Source organism: Bufo bufo, chromosome 9 (assembly GCF_905171765.1).
Source record: "Bufo bufo chromosome 9, aBufBuf1.1, whole genome shotgun sequence".
In the NCBI taxonomy this organism is placed as follows: domain Eukaryota; kingdom Metazoa; phylum Chordata; class Amphibia; order Anura; family Bufonidae; genus Bufo; species Bufo bufo.
Genome location: NC_053397.1, coordinates 2,691,588 through 2,709,118, shown reverse-complemented (window position 1 = coordinate 2,709,118; position 17,531 = coordinate 2,691,588). Strand labels below are relative to the sequence as shown.

Here is a 17,531-nt window from a genome sequence, read left to right as displayed (position 1 = left end):
CTGCCTGCAGCCCCTCTCCTGTCAGTGACCCCGCCCCTGCCTGCAGCCCCTTTCCTGTCAGTGACCCCGCCCCTGCCTGTAGCCCCTCCCCTGCCTGCAGCCCCTCTCCCGTCAGTGACCCCGCCCCTGCCTGCAGCCCCTCTCCCGTCAGTGACCCCGCCCCTGCCTGTAGCCCCTCTCCCGTCAGTGACCCCGCCCCTGTCTGTAGCCCCTCCCCTGTCAGTGACCCCGCCCCTGCCTGTAGCCCCTCCCTATTTCCATCTTTCCAGAAAACATTGCCTTCGACTCCTGTGGTAAGAGGACGGACCGCGAGGTGAAGAAGGGGCGGATGGTGGGCGGAGTCCCAGGAAACTCGCCCTGGACCGTCAGCTTACGCAACAGGTGAGACCCCCGTGGATGAGTGTATTAACCCTTCAGTGTCCGCTGCCGCTTACCCCCCCTTTCTCTCCACAGACAGGGAGAGCACTTCTGCGGGGGGTCCCTGGTGAAGGAGGACTGGGTGATCAGCACCCGGCAGTGCTTCTCCTCCTGGTAAGGGGCTCATTATATTGGGGTGCCCGTCCCCCTCCCCCCGTGGCTAAAACTCATTCTCTCTGTGTTCTGCAGTGATGCTGACCTCTCCGGGTATCGTGCCATGGTGGGCACGCTGTTCACCAACCCAGGACCCAATGACCCCGACATGCAGTTTGTGCCCATCAGCGGGATCAGGTGCGGCCCCTCCGACTCCGGCCTGGTGCTGCTGAAGCTGGAACGGTAAGGTGGTCTTTATCACGAATGCCGAGACCCCCCCGAGCAGTCATCTGACCTTGTGTCTGTCTCTTCCAGGCCCGTGACCCTGAACTCCAGAGTGGCGCTCATCTGCCTCCCCCCGGAGAGGTACATCGTGCCCCCCGAGACCAAGTGTGAGATCGCCGGCTGGGGGGACACGCAGGGTAAGCGCCTCTGATGTGGGGGGATCATGACGCTGTGAATAACCAATGCCTCCTCTGCACATTGTGGTCACATGTCTAGGGGGCGGGGCCTGACCACTCTCTCTCTCGGCAGGGACGGGACATGAGGGCGTCCTGAAGGTGGCGCATTTCTACGTGATGAGTAACGATGAGTGTAACACGTACAGCAAGAGCCGGAAGCTGGTGCTGGACAACGAGATCTGCACCCGGCCCATGCCCGTGGAGCTGGGGGCGTGCGAGGTGAGTCGGCCCCCGAGCAACTGCCCCGCCCCCACCCCTCTGCCCACTCACCCAGCAATGTCTTCTCCTGCAGGGGGACTATGGGGGTCCGCTCGCCTGCCTGACGCATGACTGCTGGGTGCTGGAGGGCGTCATCATCCCGGCCCGCGGATGTGGGAAGAAGAACGCCCCGGCCGTCTTCACCAGGGTCTCCATCTATGTGGACTGGATCAACAAGGTGATGAAGATGATGTAGGAGGCGCCCGTTATACACATGGCGGCCGCGCCATCCGACGCATATTTATATCATTACAATAAAATCCTGACAAATGAAACTGTGTGTGAGAACAGACCACGCCCCCAAAATACAGACCCCGCCCCCAGTATTGGCAGGTCCATCCACCTGATGTCATGTGACCACGGGGACTTAACCCCTGCTGCATCAATCACTGAGACCAGGAAGACGCAGGAGACGTTTTATTGCTGCAAAAAAGTTAGAAAACTCCACAAAAATACGAGACAAAAAAAGTCCCGCAAGAAACGAAGCTGCCGCCGCGCAGTCCGGGGATGGGCGCTGTGGGCGGAGCCAGGGTGATTAGCATACAGCCTCGCTCCTAGGACTCCACCTCTCACTCTCCAGCTGGTCATGCTGGGAGTTGTAGTCCCATGACAGCTGAGGAGGGCAGGCGGGGGATCGGGGACCGCATGGCAGACTTGCATTGTCCAATGACGTCACATAGCGGGGGGAGGGGGGAGCGGTCCTGCACCTGTTAACCCTGAATTTGCTGGATGCCACAGATTTGGGGGGGCTCAGCCTTCGAGATGTCCGAGGATCCACAGCGCAATGTTCATGAAGCCGTCCGACTCGGCGTCCACCTTGGACAAGGCGTGGTTGTTGCCGGGATACCAGAGTAACCTGAGGGGGGGGAGGGGGAGGCAGGTTAGAGCAGCGCAGAGTATTTACAGCAGAGTACAGCCGTGTCGGTACTCACCTCGTCTCCACCCCATGAGCTCTCAGCGCTTTATAATACTCCAGGCCCTGAGTATTCGGGACCCGTCGGTCCTCTGCTCCCAGCATCAGCAGGACGGGGGTCTTCACCTGAGGGCAGGACAATGGTTACCATGGGACCCCAGGACGAGGGGGGGTCTCCCATACCAGACGTATCTAAAGGCACCTTTACAGGAGGCGGTTACCGGTAAATCGAGCAAAACTGCGAGATCACTGAGCGACGAGCGGCCACAAAAATCATCGCTGCACGGCATAGCCAGGTGTATTGGGGGGGGGTGGGGGGGGGGTGTAGCCCGGCATAGCCAGGTGTATTGGGGGGGTGGGTGTAGCCCGGTATAGTCAGGTGTATTGGGGGGGGTGGGGGGGGGGGGTGTAGCCCGGTATAGTCAGGTGTATTAGGGGGGGGGGGTAATAGTCAGGTGTATTAGGGGGGGGGGTGTAGCCCCGTATAGTCAGGTGTATTAGGGGGGGAGGGGTGTAGCCCGGCATAGCCAGGTGTATTGGGGGGGGTGGGGGGGGGGTGTAGCCCGGTATAGTCAGGTGTATTAGGGGGGGGGGGTAATAGCCAGGTGTATTGGGGGGGGGGGGGGGGGTGTAGCCCGGTATAGTCAGGTGTATTAGGGGGGGGGGTGTAGCCCGGTATAGTCAGGTGTATTAGGGGGGGGGGGGTGGCCCGGTATAGTCAGGTGTATTGGGGAGGAGGGGGGGGGTGTGTAGCCCGGTATAGCCAGGTGTATTAGGGAGGGGGGGAGGGGGGGGAGGGGGGGGGGGGTGTAGCCCGGTATAGTCAGGTGTATTGGGGGGGGGGGGTAATAGTCAGGTGTATTAGGGAGGGGTGGGGGTGTAGCCCGGTATAGTCAGGTGTATTAGGGGGGGGGGGGGGGGGTAATAGTCAGGTGTATTAGGGAGGGGGGGGGGGGTGTAGCCCGGTATAGCCAGGTGTATTGGGGGGGTGGGGGGGGGGGGGGGGTGTAGCCCGGTATAGTCAGGTGTATTAGGGAGGGGGGGGGGGTGTAGCCCGGTATAGTCAGGTGTATTGGGGGGGGGGGGGGGGGGGGTGTAGCCCGGTATAGTCAGGTGTATTAGGGAGGGGGGGGGTGGTGTAGCCCGGTATAGTCAGGTGTATTGGGGGGTGTAGCCCGGTATAGTCAGGTGTATTGGGGGGTGTAGCCCGGTATAGTCAGGTGTATTGGGGGGGGGGGGGGGGGGGGGGGTGTAGCCCGGTATAGTCAGGTGTATTAGGGAGGGGGGGGGGGGGGTGTAGCCCGGTATAGTCAGGTGTATTGGGGGGGGGGGGGGGGGGGGGTGTAGCCCGGTATAGTCAGGTGTATTGGGGGGGTGGGGGGGGGGGGGGGTGGTGTAGCCCGGTATAGTCAGGTGTATTGGGGGGGTGGGGGGGGGGGTGTAGCCCGGTATAGTCAGGTGTATTGGGGGGTGTAGCCCGGTATAGTCAGGTGTATTGGGGGGTGTAGCCCGATAGTCAGGTGTATTGGGGGGTGTAGCCCGGTATAGTCAGGTGTATTAGGGGGGGGGGGGGGGGGGGGTGTAGCCTGGTATAGTCAGGTATATTAGGGGGGGGGGTGTAGCCCGGTATAGTCAGGTATATTAGGGGGGGGGGGTGTAGCCCGGTATAGTCAGGTGTATTAGGGGGGGGGGGGGGGGGGTAATAGTCAGGTGTATTAGGGAGGGGGGGGGTGTAGCCCGGTATAGCCAGGTGTATTGGGGGGGGTGGGTGGGGGGGTGTAGCCCGGTATAGTCAGGTGTATTAGGGGGGGGGGGGGGGTAATAGTCAGGTGTATTAGGGAGGGGGGGGGGGGTGTAGCCCGGTATAGTCAGGTGTATTAGGGAGGGGGGGGGGGGGTGTAGCCCGGTATAGTCAGGTGTATTAGGGAGGGGGGGGGGGGGGGGTGTAGCCCGGTATAGTCAGGTGTATTAGGGGGAGGGGGGGGGGGGTGTAGCCCGGTATAGCCAGGTGTATTAGGGGGGAAGGGATGCAGCCAGGTGGGTGTAGGGGGCCCGGTACCGCCAGGTGGGTGTAGGGGGCACATGCTTCTGCTCCTGTAGATTTTGTTAATGCCGTACCTTAGAGACATGGATGATGGGGGATTTGCTCAGCATGTCCCCCCACTTGGTGGCCTCCGGGAGGCCCTCATAGGAGAAGGTCAGGCCGGATTCCACGTGGCACCTGGAAGGCAGAGCAGGCGGAGGTCACTGACAGGAATCACTACATGAGGGTCTGCACACAAGCTGCGGCCCTCACCAGTCCGGGATGTCGGTGGAGCCGGCCATGGCAGGGATGTCGATCACTGGATTGCGGACGATGCAGGCTTTGTAGAAGTCGGGGTACTGTCCAATCAGATGGCAGGAGAGGAATCCTCCATGAGACCCTCCGCACAGCACCACTTTGTCAGGGTGAACAGGCTCGGTCTGTAGGGTCTGCAGCACGGCCGTCTGGGGAGAGGGCGCCATAGTCAGCAATGCTGGATAGAAGACACCCCTCCCCCCACCAGCACGACCCCTCACCTGCACGTCCTTCACATCCTGATCGCCAACCTTTCCCAACAGCGACAAGACGCTGTGCTGCCCGAATCCTAAGGACCCCCGGTAATTCACTGCAACAAACAGAAGGGGGCGGTGACCCTGGGGACCGCGTGCGACGCACAAACAGAGCAGACCCCCCGGCCCGCTCACCTAACTGCACAGCAAAGCCCATCTTACACAGCACGGCCGGGAACAGCATCCACTCACTGACAAACAAGGAGTGCGGACCCCCTGCAGGGAGAGGAGAATGTCAGGCGGGCACCAGGACCCAGAGACAGCGAGACCACCAGGAACTTACCATGAGGATAGACCACCAGAGGAAGACGACTCTCCGGGAGGACATCCCGTGGCTTCAGGAAGATGGATTCAAAGTCCAGGCCCGCTGTAAGACGAAGGGGAAAACCTCCGGATGACTGCAGGAGACGGCGGCGCACGGCCGGCACAGCACAAAGCTCTCTCCTGCTACACTGTGACAACCCCTCAGCACTCTACATCCCCTCTACTCACTGTATTGGGGGTTCTCCTGCTCCGGTTCATGGCTCCGGTAGCTCCAGTCTATGTCTGTGATGGAGTTCTCCTCCTCTAAGGAGACCCAGGTGATGTCGGCCTCTCTCCCGGCCGGCGGCAGGAACCCGACTTTCTGCAGGAAAGGTGAGAAATCTTACAAGGAGTCTGAAGAAGATGCTGAAGAGGAAGAGACCGAGGACTCACCACAGTCGGGGGACAATTCGGACTGGAATATCGGACAACGAGGAGGTCGCGGTCAATGGCCATTAACTTCCAGCTGCCGAGAGAAGATTCTGTGGGAGAGACAAGCGGGGGAGTGAGACCCCGAACCCAGAGACATGGTGGCGGTCACCGGAAGACTCACCCCTGGACTGGAGGGCCGTCACCTGTCCCGTCATTGTGTCCACTACAAACAGGACCTGAGTGGGAGAAGTAAGAGGAGTAACTATCCACGGAGGGCTCTCAGCGGCGGCCGAGCGACTGTCCGTGGTGTGATGGCCCCTACCTGCCGACTGCGCAGCGCGGTGTCCACGATGACTCTCTGACTGTCCGCGGACCAGCACAACGGCGCCAGCAACGAGGTGTAAATGCCCTGGAACTGCCCTAGAAAGAGGACACAATGGAGGCAGCTGGGGCCGGGCAGACTGCGGTCAGCGAGCAGAAGACGGGGCAGGGAATCGCTTACCATCTGCCGATCGCTGAACGACATCCACCACGGTGGAGGTGACTTTAGTGTACCAGTCATACTGAAATACAGGAGACAGCGCCCTCACATTATATCCAGACCATCTGTATTAGGGCCCGGTCTCAGGGGCAACCTCAACCCCCCCCCCCCCCCAATACACTTAACCCACGGAGGGCAGCATCATCAATGACCATAAGGGCAGAATACAAGGAAAAGGGGCTCCGAGTAGTGACAGAATTAAACGAGGTCCCCACAGCCCCCCATCTCTATAGACACCGACCATCAGCATCTGGCAGCACTGCTGGTGGGGGCCGAAGACCTCGCACTTCAGATACACAACGCGACACTTGTCTGGACTGAGCCGCGGAGAGAAGACGGCAGAAGAGTCACACGAGAGGGTTTCTGTAAAAAAGAGAGGCCCAACGTGGAGCCATATAGACTGAGCCCAGCAGTAAGGCTTCTGGCACACAGAGGGTTAAACATGAAGGTGTGGATTTCAGATTTCCACAGTAATGTCAGTGACCGAAAGGGCCTGAGCCCAAACCCACATTATACTCCAGAGCTGCACTCACTATTCTGCTGGTGCAGTCACTGTGCACATACATTACTTATCCTGTACTGATCCTGAGTTACATCCTGTATTATACTCCAGAGCTGCACTCACTATTCTGCTGGTGCAGTCACTGTGTACATACATTACTTATCCTGTACTGATCCTGAGTTACATCCTGTATTATACCCCAGAGCTGCACTCACTATTCTGCTGGTGCAGTCACTGTGTACATACATTACTTATCCTGTACTGATCCTGAGTTACATCCTGTATTATACTCCAGAGCTGCACTCACTATTCTGCTGGTGCAGTCACTGTGTACATACATTACTTATCCTGTACTGATCCTGAGTTACATCCTGTATTACACTCCGGAGCTGCACTCACTATTCTGCTTGTGCAGTCACTGTGTACATACATTACTTATCCTGTACTGATCCTGAGTTACATCCTGTATTATACTCCAGAGCTGCACTCACTATTCTGCTGGTGCAGTCACTGTGTACATACATTACTTATCCTGTACTCATCCTGAGTTACATCCTGTATTATACTCCAGAGCTGCACTCACTATTCTGCTGGTGCAGTCACTGTGTACATACATTACTTATCCTGTACTGATCCTGAGTTACATCCTGTATTATACTCCAGAGCTGCACTCACTATTCTGCTGGTGCAGTCACTGTGTACATACATTACTTATCCTGTACTGATCCTGAGTTACATCCTGTATTATACTCCAGAGCTGCACTCACTATTCTGCTGGTGCAGTCACTGTGTACATACATTACTTATCCTGTACTGATCCTGAGTTACATCCTGTATTATACTCCAGAGCTGCACTCACTATTCTGCTGGTGCAGTCACTGTGTACATACATTACTTATCCTGTACTGATCCTGAGTTACATCCTGTATTATACTCCAGAGCTGCACTCACTATTCTGCTGGTGCAGTCACTGTGTACATACATTACTTATCCTGTACTGATCCTGAGTTACATCCTGTATTATACTCCAGAGCTGCACTCACTGCACAGGTAAGTTGGAGGACAGGGGTGGGTGATGTGTAGGGGGCGGCAGAGGTCACAGCTCTGGGTCATTTCTGCTGCTCACCACATTTTCCTCCGGTCAGGTCCACGAAGAACAGCGCAGATCTGTGAGGAGATGGAAGGTCAGTATTGTACGGTAAGTACCGGGCGAGAGCAGCGGCACAGGGTCTTATACCATTACCTTCTATTGGTGCAGTACTTTAGGCCGACACGGAAGGGGGTGTGCCACCAGCCCACAAACAGTACGCCCGTGTCATCTGGGGACCAGAAGGCCTGGCAGGAGGAGAGAGCAGCGTCACAGGCGGGGAGCGGAGGAGAGGGCAGCGTCACAGGCGGGGAGGGCAGCGTCACAGGCGGGGAGGGCAGCGTCACAGGCGGGGAGGGCAGCGTCACAGGCGGGGAGGGCAGCGTCACAGGCGGGGAGGGCAGCGTCACAGGCGGGGAGGGCAGCGTCACAGGCGGGGAGGGCAGCGTCACAGGCGGGGAGGGCAGCGTCACAGGCGGGGAGGGCAGCGTCACAGGCGGGGAGCGGAGGGGAGGGCAGAGTCACAGGCGGGGAGGGCAGCGTCACAGGCGGGGAGCGGAGGGGAGGGCAGCGTCACAGGCGGGGAGCGGAGGGGAGGGCAGCGTCACAGGCGGGGAGCGGAGGGGAGGGCAGCGTCACAGGCGGGGAGGGGAGGGCAGCGTCACAGGCGGGGAGGGCAGCGTCACAGGCGGGGAGCGGGGATTCTCACCTGACCGGGAGACACATGCGCAGGGATCCCCTCCAGCACAGAGATGTTCCCGCTCTCGATGTCCAGCACACACAGCACCGGCACGCTCTTATTCACCAGACCTTCGCCCCAGTCCTCATGAAGCACAAACTGATCCCCCTGCAGTAAAGGCAAAACGGGGGAGGGGCAGATGTGAGCGGAGGAGTAATGGAGGACAGGGATTTACCATGAGCGGCTGGTCAGGGGCGCACTCACCCTTGCGGTCTTCTTCTCCTCCTCCTCCTCGGATGCGGGATCTCCACCATCAAAGAACGACTTGGCTTTTGGCCTCTTCTTCTCGGCGATGTACAGAAGATGCGTCTCCGAGTGCGACCAGGACAGACCCCCGAACTGCTCTGTGGAGTGAGAGGGACACCCTCAGGGGGGCGGAGTCACAGGAGTGAGGCACGAGGCACCCCATGACCTCCCATCTTACCGTCCTCATACACCTTCCCATGTTTATCCAGCGCCGTTAGGTTGATGTTTTTCACCTTACGGTTTCGGTCCCAGATCTGGAAAGAGAAGAGGCACTGGTGACCTCTGAACTCAACTGGTTCTTACCCGACGTCCCCGGTGCCGCGGCCGCTCACCTCAAGGAACTGCATGTCCTCTGCGCTCTTGTTCTTGGTCTCTCGCAAGACGGCTTTCAGCGCTCCCGAGGGCGACTCACTGCTGAGCAGTCTGGTGGGAGACAGACGCGAACATGTCACTGGCCCCCCCCCTAAACACCCAGCCCGATAATCTGATCTCCCGACCCCGAGCAGCCACCTGACCTACCCCCCCCCTAAACACCCAGCCCGATAATCTTACCTCCCGCCCCCCCCCCCCGAACAGCCAGTCTGATAATCTGATTTAACCCGGCCCACCCCCCCTCCCACCCCCGAGCAGCCAGCCCGATAATCTGACTTACTCCCCCCTGCACCGAACAGCCAGTCCTATAGTCAGGCATCCAGGACACGCTCTCTGCGGTGGTCTATAAGGTGAACCAGTTTACTTACTCTCCTCTGATTTCGCTGCCATTTCCGCAGGCGCCGGCGTAGACCACAGCGTTATTATCATGGAAGACGATGTACTGGCGACAGAACTTCACCTGCTCGCTGCGATCCAGGTCTCTCTGGGACCATTCTGTGGAGGAAGAGTGGGGGTCAGTGACTAAACTGAAGACCCTGCTGCTCCGTCCAGACAAGCATGGCTTTTTTTTGCCCGATCCAATATATATTCAACAGTCATCATGAGGGGCGCTGGGACAGACGTCGTTCACGCCTCCTTACTCATGCGTGCGGAGAGAGGGGGGCAGGGCCCCTTACATCTAATATGCAGATCTACAACCTGGAGCAATGATACAAAATCCATTAATGATCCCCTAAATAAACGCTCCGACACGAGGTTTTGTTCTGTATTCAGGAATCCGGTTTCGCCGTCTCTCAATAATCGGCTTTTATTCTCTTCTGACGGGCCGCGGCTGTTCCCCCTCCACCTTACTCGCCCTTTTACGTTCTCTGACTCTCACTTTTATTGGACGCGATGTTCGCCCTTCATAGAACTCACCACGCGAACATTACGTGGATCCCTGATCTGTACCCGATCGCTCCGCGTGGGAGGGACCTTGTTGCCTTTGATCTCCGCAATACAGTTCCTTCAAGGGGCGTGCCCCTTCTCTGAGCCGCCGCTGGCTTCTGACCTGCGGGTTCTCCTTATCGGATTTACCCGCCTCCCGGTATTTCCTGATTGCCTCTCTATTCGGAGACACAGACGGACCATCTCTTGTTCTCGCCTTTCTGCCGCCCTCCATCCCAATTTTGCCCCTGCTTTTTTGTTCTGCCCTCTCTGTATAAACATATCGACCATGGACGCTCTGTTCTCCTCATCTGTGCTGGACGTTCTTCTTGTCCGTGTGAACCGACTCCTAGGAATGAAGACATGAGGAGCGCGAAGGCGGCAATGCCGAAGCAGGTTCTGTTGTGCCTTTTCATAGGTATAAAACATTTATCTTAAAATACCCTAATTATAGTTGATTTGATATATAATAGGCCATATTGTGATATATTATTCACCATCGTGCATGTATTTTAAAGTAGGCCGAAAGAGGTTCATGTAGTTTCTTCTCTGTAGATGTGCCGGTCTGAGAAGAGTCCTTCTTGTCTCCTTATAGATTTATGACTGAGATAAGGATATTCTCTAGATGCATCTGGTGCTAATTATCCCTATGGTTTAATGTCTATTGATGAAGCAGAAAATCTGTGATCTATACTTGTATAGTGACCATTACGTTTTTAGTATAAGGTAATCAATAGGACGTATCGTTTTATATTGTTGAATATTATGAAGGACGTCAATGCTTCTATCATCCTATATACCGGTACTTCTCACTGGGAACGCATACACTTCTAAAGCATGATGAGAAGAATTTAAAGTGTAGACTGTGTTAATGAGTCCTCGTTCAGGGAAGATGGTGTTATTTTAACTAGCAATCACTCACGGTTAGAGTAACCGAGGAGACACACATGTCTGGGAGAGTACAAGGTCCATTATATTCTTATCGCTACACAAATAAGAGTATGGGAAAAGTCTAAATGGTACCACAAAGTCTATGCCTTAATTGGTTTTTGTGTCAAAATGAATCCCTTAGCTCCCTTACGATTCCATATATTATGTGTATAGAATGTAAGAGAAATCAGACCTGGACAGTTAACCCTTAATAGTGATGATGCTAGTAGCTTATGCAATAGGTAACATCGCACCAACAGCCAAAATGCATTCTGGGAGATCCAGTGACATCACAGTCATTATCATATGCACACGACAATGATTGGAAAACTCCAAGTTAGGAAGGTGTGTCTGAGGCCTCATGCACACGGCCGTTGTTTTGGTCCGCATCCGAGCCGCAGTTTTGGCGGCTCGGATGCGGAACCATTCACTCTCGTGTGCTGCCCGCATCCGTTGCTCCGTTCCGTGGCCCCGCTAAAAAAATAGAACATGTCCTATTCTTGTCCGCGCTTTGCGGACAAGAATAGGCAGTTATATTAAAGGCTGTCCGTGCCGTTCTGCAAATTGCGGAACGCACACAGACGCCATCCGTGTTTTGCGGATCTGCGGACCGCAAAAAACGGAACGGTTGTGTGCATGTAGCCTAACTGATAGGTTTGTGATCATAAACCGCACACACATGAAGGAAAAGGAAAACAGGGAGCAACAGAAGACACAGGAACACAGAGAAAGAAGGAAAGAAAGGAGAGACCCCAGGATCAGGGCCGACCTCCCTTAGACTCTGCATATCAACTGCACGGGTAACGTAGAACTGTATGATCTGTAGTATCGATTGAATTAATTGGCCTGATATTTAGGAAAATCCCCGCTTTATTGTAGATGTATAATGTACAATATTATCGCTATTAAAGATGCACATTACTGAAAAAAGATCGAATATTGATAGAGAGAATCTCTGATTGGAATATTCATTCCATAGTCATATCAGGCCTGATAATCTAGAACCTATGAAGCAATACTACCCGATATCCGAGATGGGTCATAGTCTGAGCAGAGCAAGGGTCTGTCCTTATCACTATGGAGTGTATATCTCCTAACTGTCGTCCAGACGCTGGTATTACATTCTTATGTTTGAGAGGCGATAGGGAACACTGGTAGAAGTCTTAGAGCCATCTAGTGGCGAATTTTGGGTACTGCACATCACTGTGTGTTTTTTGCATATTATTAAAGCGAACCTTTCACCTCATTTTCACTTTTTAAACTAGCCACAGTACCTTATAGATTATCTTGAGTGTGTTGTTATCCATGTTAGTGCCACTTTCCTGCGCTTTTTATTCATTAAAAAAACGTCTTATAAAGTTCTGATTTCGCGCTCCAACAGTCACGCAACAAGTCAAGGGGGTAGCCCTTCCCTCTCCTCTGGCCGTACCGCCCCTGCCCTAACGCCGCCTCTATGCTTTGTAATTGACAGCCGGCTCAGTCGCCGGGACGGCGCTTCTGAATCCTGCGCATGCGCCGTCCTCCTCATTCACCGCGCGATCCCGTCTTTCTGGCGGACACAAGCGCGACCATGTAACAGGATCGCGCATGCGCTGTACGCGATGCCTGCCTGTCTGCTCTCCCTCCCGTGCGCGCGCAAATAAAATACCTTCGGATCATTAGAACAATGCTCCGCTCACGATAATCACTGGCTTGCAATCTGCAGCAAGTCTACAGTGATCACGTGGGGCACTTGGAGCCTGAAGATAGTGGAGCGCGCGCACGGGAGGGAGAGCAGACAGGCAGGCATCGCGTACGGCGCATGCGCGATCCTGTTACATGGTCGATCCTGTTACACGCGCTTTTTTTTTTAAATAACACACTGCCGGGCGGAGGCTTCCGCCTGGCAGTGTGTTCGCTGACGTCACCGGCTCTGATAGGCGTTTTACTGGCTAGGGCAGCGCTAAAGTCCGCCCATTAGTGTCGGTGACATCACCAGGCTTCCTGGCAGCCCGGTTCGTCACCGGAACTCTTGAAAATGCCTTTGCCCTGCATTAACTGCTCCGATGCTCAAGTCAGGGGGGCTGCCTGGGTGAAAATGGAGGGATGTCAGCTCTGAACCTGGACAACCCCTTTAAGCTTTGATTGCATTTTAAGTTATTGTACACTGCTCAAAAAAATAAAGGGAACACAAAAATAACACATCCTAGATCGGAGTTAATTAAATATTCTTCTGAAATCCTTTGTTCTTTACATAGTTGAATGTGCGGACAACAAAATCACACAAAAATAAAAAAACGGAAATCAAATTTTTTAACCCATGGAGGTCTGGATTTGGAGTCACCCTCAAAATTAAAGTGGAAAAACACACTACAGGCTGATCCAACTTTGATGTAATGTCCTTAAAACAAGTCAAAATGAGGCTCAGTAGTGTGTGTGGCCTCCACGTGCCTGTATGACCTCCCTACAACGCCTGTGCATGCTCCTGATGAGGTGGCGGACGGTCTCCTGAGGGATCTCCTCCCAGACCTGGACTAAAGCATCTGCCAACTCCTGGACAGTCTGTGGTGCAACGTGACGTTGGTGGATAGAGCGAGACATGATGTCCCAGATGTGCTCAATTGGATTCAGGTCTGGGGAACGGGCGGGCCAGTCCATAGCATCAATGCCTTCGTCTTGCAGGAACTGCTGACACACTCCAGCCACATGAGCTCTAGCATTGTCTTGCATTAGGAGGAACCCAGGGCCAACCGCACCAGCATATGGTCTCACAAGGGGTCTGAGGATCTCATCTCGGTACCTAATGGCAGTCAGGCTACCTCTGGCGAGCACATGGAGGGCTGTGCGGCCCTCCAAAGAAATGCCACCCCACACCATTACTGACCTAATGCCAAACCGGTCATGCTGGAGGATGTTGTAGGCAGCAGAACATTCTCCACGGCATCTCCAGACTCTGTCACGTCTGTCACATGTGCTCAGTGTGAACCTGCTTTCATCTGTGAAGAGCACAGGCGCCAGTGGCGAATTTGCCAATCTTGGTGTTTTCTGGCAAATGCCAAACGTCCTGCACAGTGTTGGGCTGTAAGCACAACCCCACCTGTGGACGTCGGGCCCTTATATCACCCTCATGGAGTCTGTTTCTGACCGTTTGAGCAGACACATGCACATTTGTGGCCTGCTGGAGGTCATTTTGCAGGGCTCTGGCAGTGCTCCTCCTGTTCCTCCTTGCACAAAGGCGGAGGTAGCGGTCCTGCTGCTGGGTTGTTGGCCTCCTCCACGTCTCCTGATGTACTGGCCTGTCTCCTGGTAGCGCCTCCATGCTCTGGACACTACGCTGACAGACACAGCAAACCTTCTTGCCACAGCTCGCATTGATGTGCCATCCTGGATAAGCTGCACTACCTGAGCCACTTGTGGGGGTTGTAGACTCCGTCTCATGCTACCACTAGAGTGAAAGCACCGCCAGCATTCAAAAGTGACCAAAACATCAGCCAGGAAGTATAGGAACTGAGAAGTGGTCTGTGGTCACCACCTGCAGAACCACTCCTTTATTGGGGGTGTCTTGCTAATTGCCTATAATTTCCACCTGTTGTCTGTCCCATGTGAAATTGATTGTCACTCAGTGTTGCTTCCTAAGTGGACAGTTTGATGTCACAGAAGTGTGATTGACTTGGAGTTACATTGTGTTGGTTAAGTGTTCCCTTTATTTTTTTGAGCAGTGTATAATAAATCATTTATATTTTTGCATAGACGCTTGTACCATGTTTTACTGATTGCACAATATAATTAGATTAACGACAAACTCTTTTTGAGGTGTTTTATATGTCCACCTCGAGGATCATTTCCCTTTGCTCCTGTCTTTTATATGAAGCATTTGCTTTCTATCCCCGACCGTTCTCACAGAGGCTTTTCTAAACAATGGTCCCAAATCTGCTGTCCTTAAAAGTCATCGCGCCTCATTCCCCGCCGGAGCACGACTTGGCACCATCAAAATACTCCCGCCATAATGGGATTAGGAAACACACCGCGATAAATGCCCACCTAGAATAAAACACCCTCAAAACATGTGCTGGTGTCTCCTTGATGCCCTCGTACAGTAATAGCTCTTAGATGCCCCACCAAGAACAGGGTCACCGTCCCCCCCCCCCCCCAATCTAATGGAGCGGCCGGTCGGGCGTGCCCCCTGCGGCTCCATTCATTCTCTATGGGAACCCTGATAAGTGGGTTGTTTAGAGTGTGCCCATCACAGGTGCGCCTTGTCACACTGGCATCATAAACGTGCCAGCCACATAAAGCATTGGGGGTCATTTACTAAAGACTGGCGCCTAGTCCCAACACACTGCAGCCATATTACCTCAGCATGAACTCAGCGAGCCCTTTAGGAGGCGGGGATTCATTACACAGCGAGCCCTTTAGGAGGCGGGGATTCATTACACAGCGAGCCCTTTAGGAGGCGGGGATTCATTACACAGCGAGCCCTTTAGGAGGCGGGGATTCATTACACAGCGAGCCCTTTAGGAGGCGGGGATTCATTACACAGCGAGCCCTTTAGGAGGCGGGGATTCATTACACAGCGAGCCCTTTAGGAGGCGGGGATTCATTACACAGCGAGCCCTTTAGGAGGCGGGATTCATTACACAGCGAGCCCTTTAGGAGGCGGGGATTCATTACACAGCGAGCCCTTTAGGAGGCGGGGATTCATTACACAGCGAGACCTTTAGGAGGCGGGGTTTCATTACACAGCGAGCCCTTTAGGAGGCGGGGTTTCATTACACAGCGAGCCCTTTAGGAGGCGGGGTTTCATTACACAGCGAGCCCTTTAGGAGGCGGGGATTCATTACACAGCGAGCCCTTTAGGAGGCGGGGATTCATTACACAGCGAGCCCTTTAGGAGGCGGGGATTCATTACACAGCGAGCCCTTTAGGAGGCGGGGATTCATTACACAGCGAGACCTTTAGGAGGCGGGGTTTCATTACACAGCGAGCCCTTTAGGAGGCGGGGTTTCATTACACAGCGAGCCCTTTAGGAGGCGGGGTTTCATTACACAGCGAGCCCTTTAGGAGGCGGGGATTCATTACACAGCGAGCCCTTTAGGAGGCGGGGATTCATTACACAGCGAGCCCTTTAGGAGGCGGGGATTCATTACACAGCGAGCCCTTTAGGAGGCGGGGTTTCATTACACAGCGAGCCCTTTAGGAGGTGGGGATTCATTACACAGCGAGCCCTTTAGGAGGCGGGGATTCATTACACAGCGAGCCCTTTAGGAGGCGGGGATTCATTACACAGCGAGCCCTTTAGGAGGCGGGGATTCATTACACAGTGAGCCCTTTAGGAGGCGGGGATTCATTACACAGTGAGCCCTTTAGGAGGCGGGGATTCATTACACAGCGAGCCCTTTAGGAGGCGGGGTTTCATTACACAGCGAGACCTTTAGGAGGCGGGGATTCATTACACAGTGAGCCCTTTAGGAGGCGGGGATTCATTACCTGTGTAGATGTTGCTGTACTTTCCGCCATATTGTGTGGTCACCTCCGGGCCAATAGACGCACTGGAGAGAGACGGGAACTGGCTGAGATCGCGGTATAAGGCGGCAACGTCCTTGGGTTTACTGATCACCTGGAAGAAATCAAATCACCGGAAATGGCGTCTCCGACACCCAGGGGACAAGAAAAGCGGGTGACCCCATCCTGGGAGCTGCTACACTGGTCGTCACCCAGGATTTCACTGCGGTGACTCCGTCTCTCCCTCCCTTCAGCCCCTGAGCTCCAGACAACACCCCGCCACCGCCGAGCCCTCATCCGCCACCCCCGCCGAGCCCTCATCCGCCACCCCCGCCGAGCCCTCATCCGCCACCCCCGCCGAGCCCTCATCCGCCACCCCCTCATCCGACACCCCGCAGTCACAGAGCCCCCGTCCGACACCCCGCAGTCACAGAGCCCCCGTCCGACACCCCGCAGTCACAGAGCCCCCGTCCGACACCCCGCAGTCACAGAGTCCTCGTCTGACACCCCGCAGTCACAGAGCCCCCGTCCGACACCCCGCAGTCACAGAGCCCCCGTCCGACACCCCGCAGTCACAGAGCCCTCGTCCGACACCCCGCAGTCACAGAGTCCTCGTCCGACACCCCGCAGTCACAGAGTCCTCGTCCGACACCCCGCAGTCACAGAGTCCTCGTCTGACACCCCGCAGTCACAGAGTCCTCGTCTGACACCCCGCAGTCACAGAGCCCTCGTCTGACACCCCGCAGTCACAGAGTCCTCGTCTGACACCCCGCAGTCACAGAGCCCTCGTCTGACACCCCGCCGTGCTCACAGTGACCCCGCTGACGGCCACAAATCACAGTCCTCCCAATCATGTGACCGCCACATGCTGCCCACTCTGACCTGGTGACATCATCACTCCATGTGGCTGCCACTTGTAGTCCACTCATAATCTGCAGGTGACGCTGGGACTAGTAGTTCCCACAATGACTAGACGGAACACGCTGAGAGTTGTAGTTCTCTGCTCTGCCACAGTCTGACCAGGCCCCTCATCATAACTTCTGTGGCCCCAAACTTCTCCCGGAAGTAGGGAGCACTTACCTGAGCCGCCGCCATCTCTATCCGGGGGAGACGACTGCCACCTCCGGCCCAGTAACAGTGGTTCCTCCTGCGCTCACTGATTGGCTCACCACACCTGGGGGCCGGCCCACACGTGACAGGTTGAGCAGGTGGCGGCGTACGCGCAGGATGTTATGTCATGTGACTGAGCTCGCTTCTTTATCGCCATGGAGATTCGGGAACGTTGTAACACGTGATG

General features: G+C 55.3%; 2 protein-coding genes across 4 annotated transcripts in view; one reads left to right on the top strand and one right to left on the bottom strand.

Moving 5' to 3' along the window:
• The window catches only part of MST1 (macrophage stimulating 1), a 30,008-nt gene extending 28,504 nt beyond the window's left edge, over positions 1–1,504 (top strand). For 2 of the 3 annotated variants that reach the window (XM_040407895.1, XM_040407897.1), the window contains 6 exons: positions 270–381; positions 454–531; positions 607–753; positions 826–932; positions 1,045–1,190; positions 1,264–1,425. In XM_040407895.1, coding sequence (XP_040263829.1) covers positions 270–381; positions 454–531; positions 607–753; positions 826–932; positions 1,045–1,190; positions 1,264–1,425 — 752 coding nt within the window. Of the gene's footprint in view, positions 1–269; positions 382–453; positions 532–606; positions 754–825; positions 933–1,044; positions 1,191–1,263 lie in introns of all 3 variants that reach the window. The other variant, XM_040407894.1, reaches the window with a different exon arrangement.
• A 127-nt stretch (positions 1,505–1,631) lies between these two features.
• Positions 1,632–17,467, bottom strand: APEH (acylaminoacyl-peptide hydrolase). Its single transcript, XM_040407893.1, has 22 exons — positions 17,315–17,467; positions 16,220–16,349; positions 9,265–9,391; positions 8,857–8,947; positions 8,703–8,778; positions 8,483–8,622; positions 8,249–8,386; positions 7,696–7,787; positions 7,579–7,619; positions 6,192–6,313; positions 5,912–5,972; positions 5,732–5,829; positions 5,591–5,645; positions 5,431–5,519; positions 5,227–5,359; positions 5,018–5,101; positions 4,870–4,950; positions 4,702–4,790; positions 4,439–4,629; positions 4,261–4,363; positions 2,162–2,268; positions 1,632–2,085 (listed from the first exon to the last, which is right to left on the bottom strand). Exons 1-22 carry the CDS (start codon positions 17,327–17,329, stop codon positions 1,980–1,982), a joined length of 2,169 nt encoding a protein of 722 aa, XP_040263827.1. The 5' UTR covers positions 17,330–17,467; the 3' UTR covers positions 1,632–1,979.
• Positions 17,468–17,531: the final 64 nt, after the last annotated feature.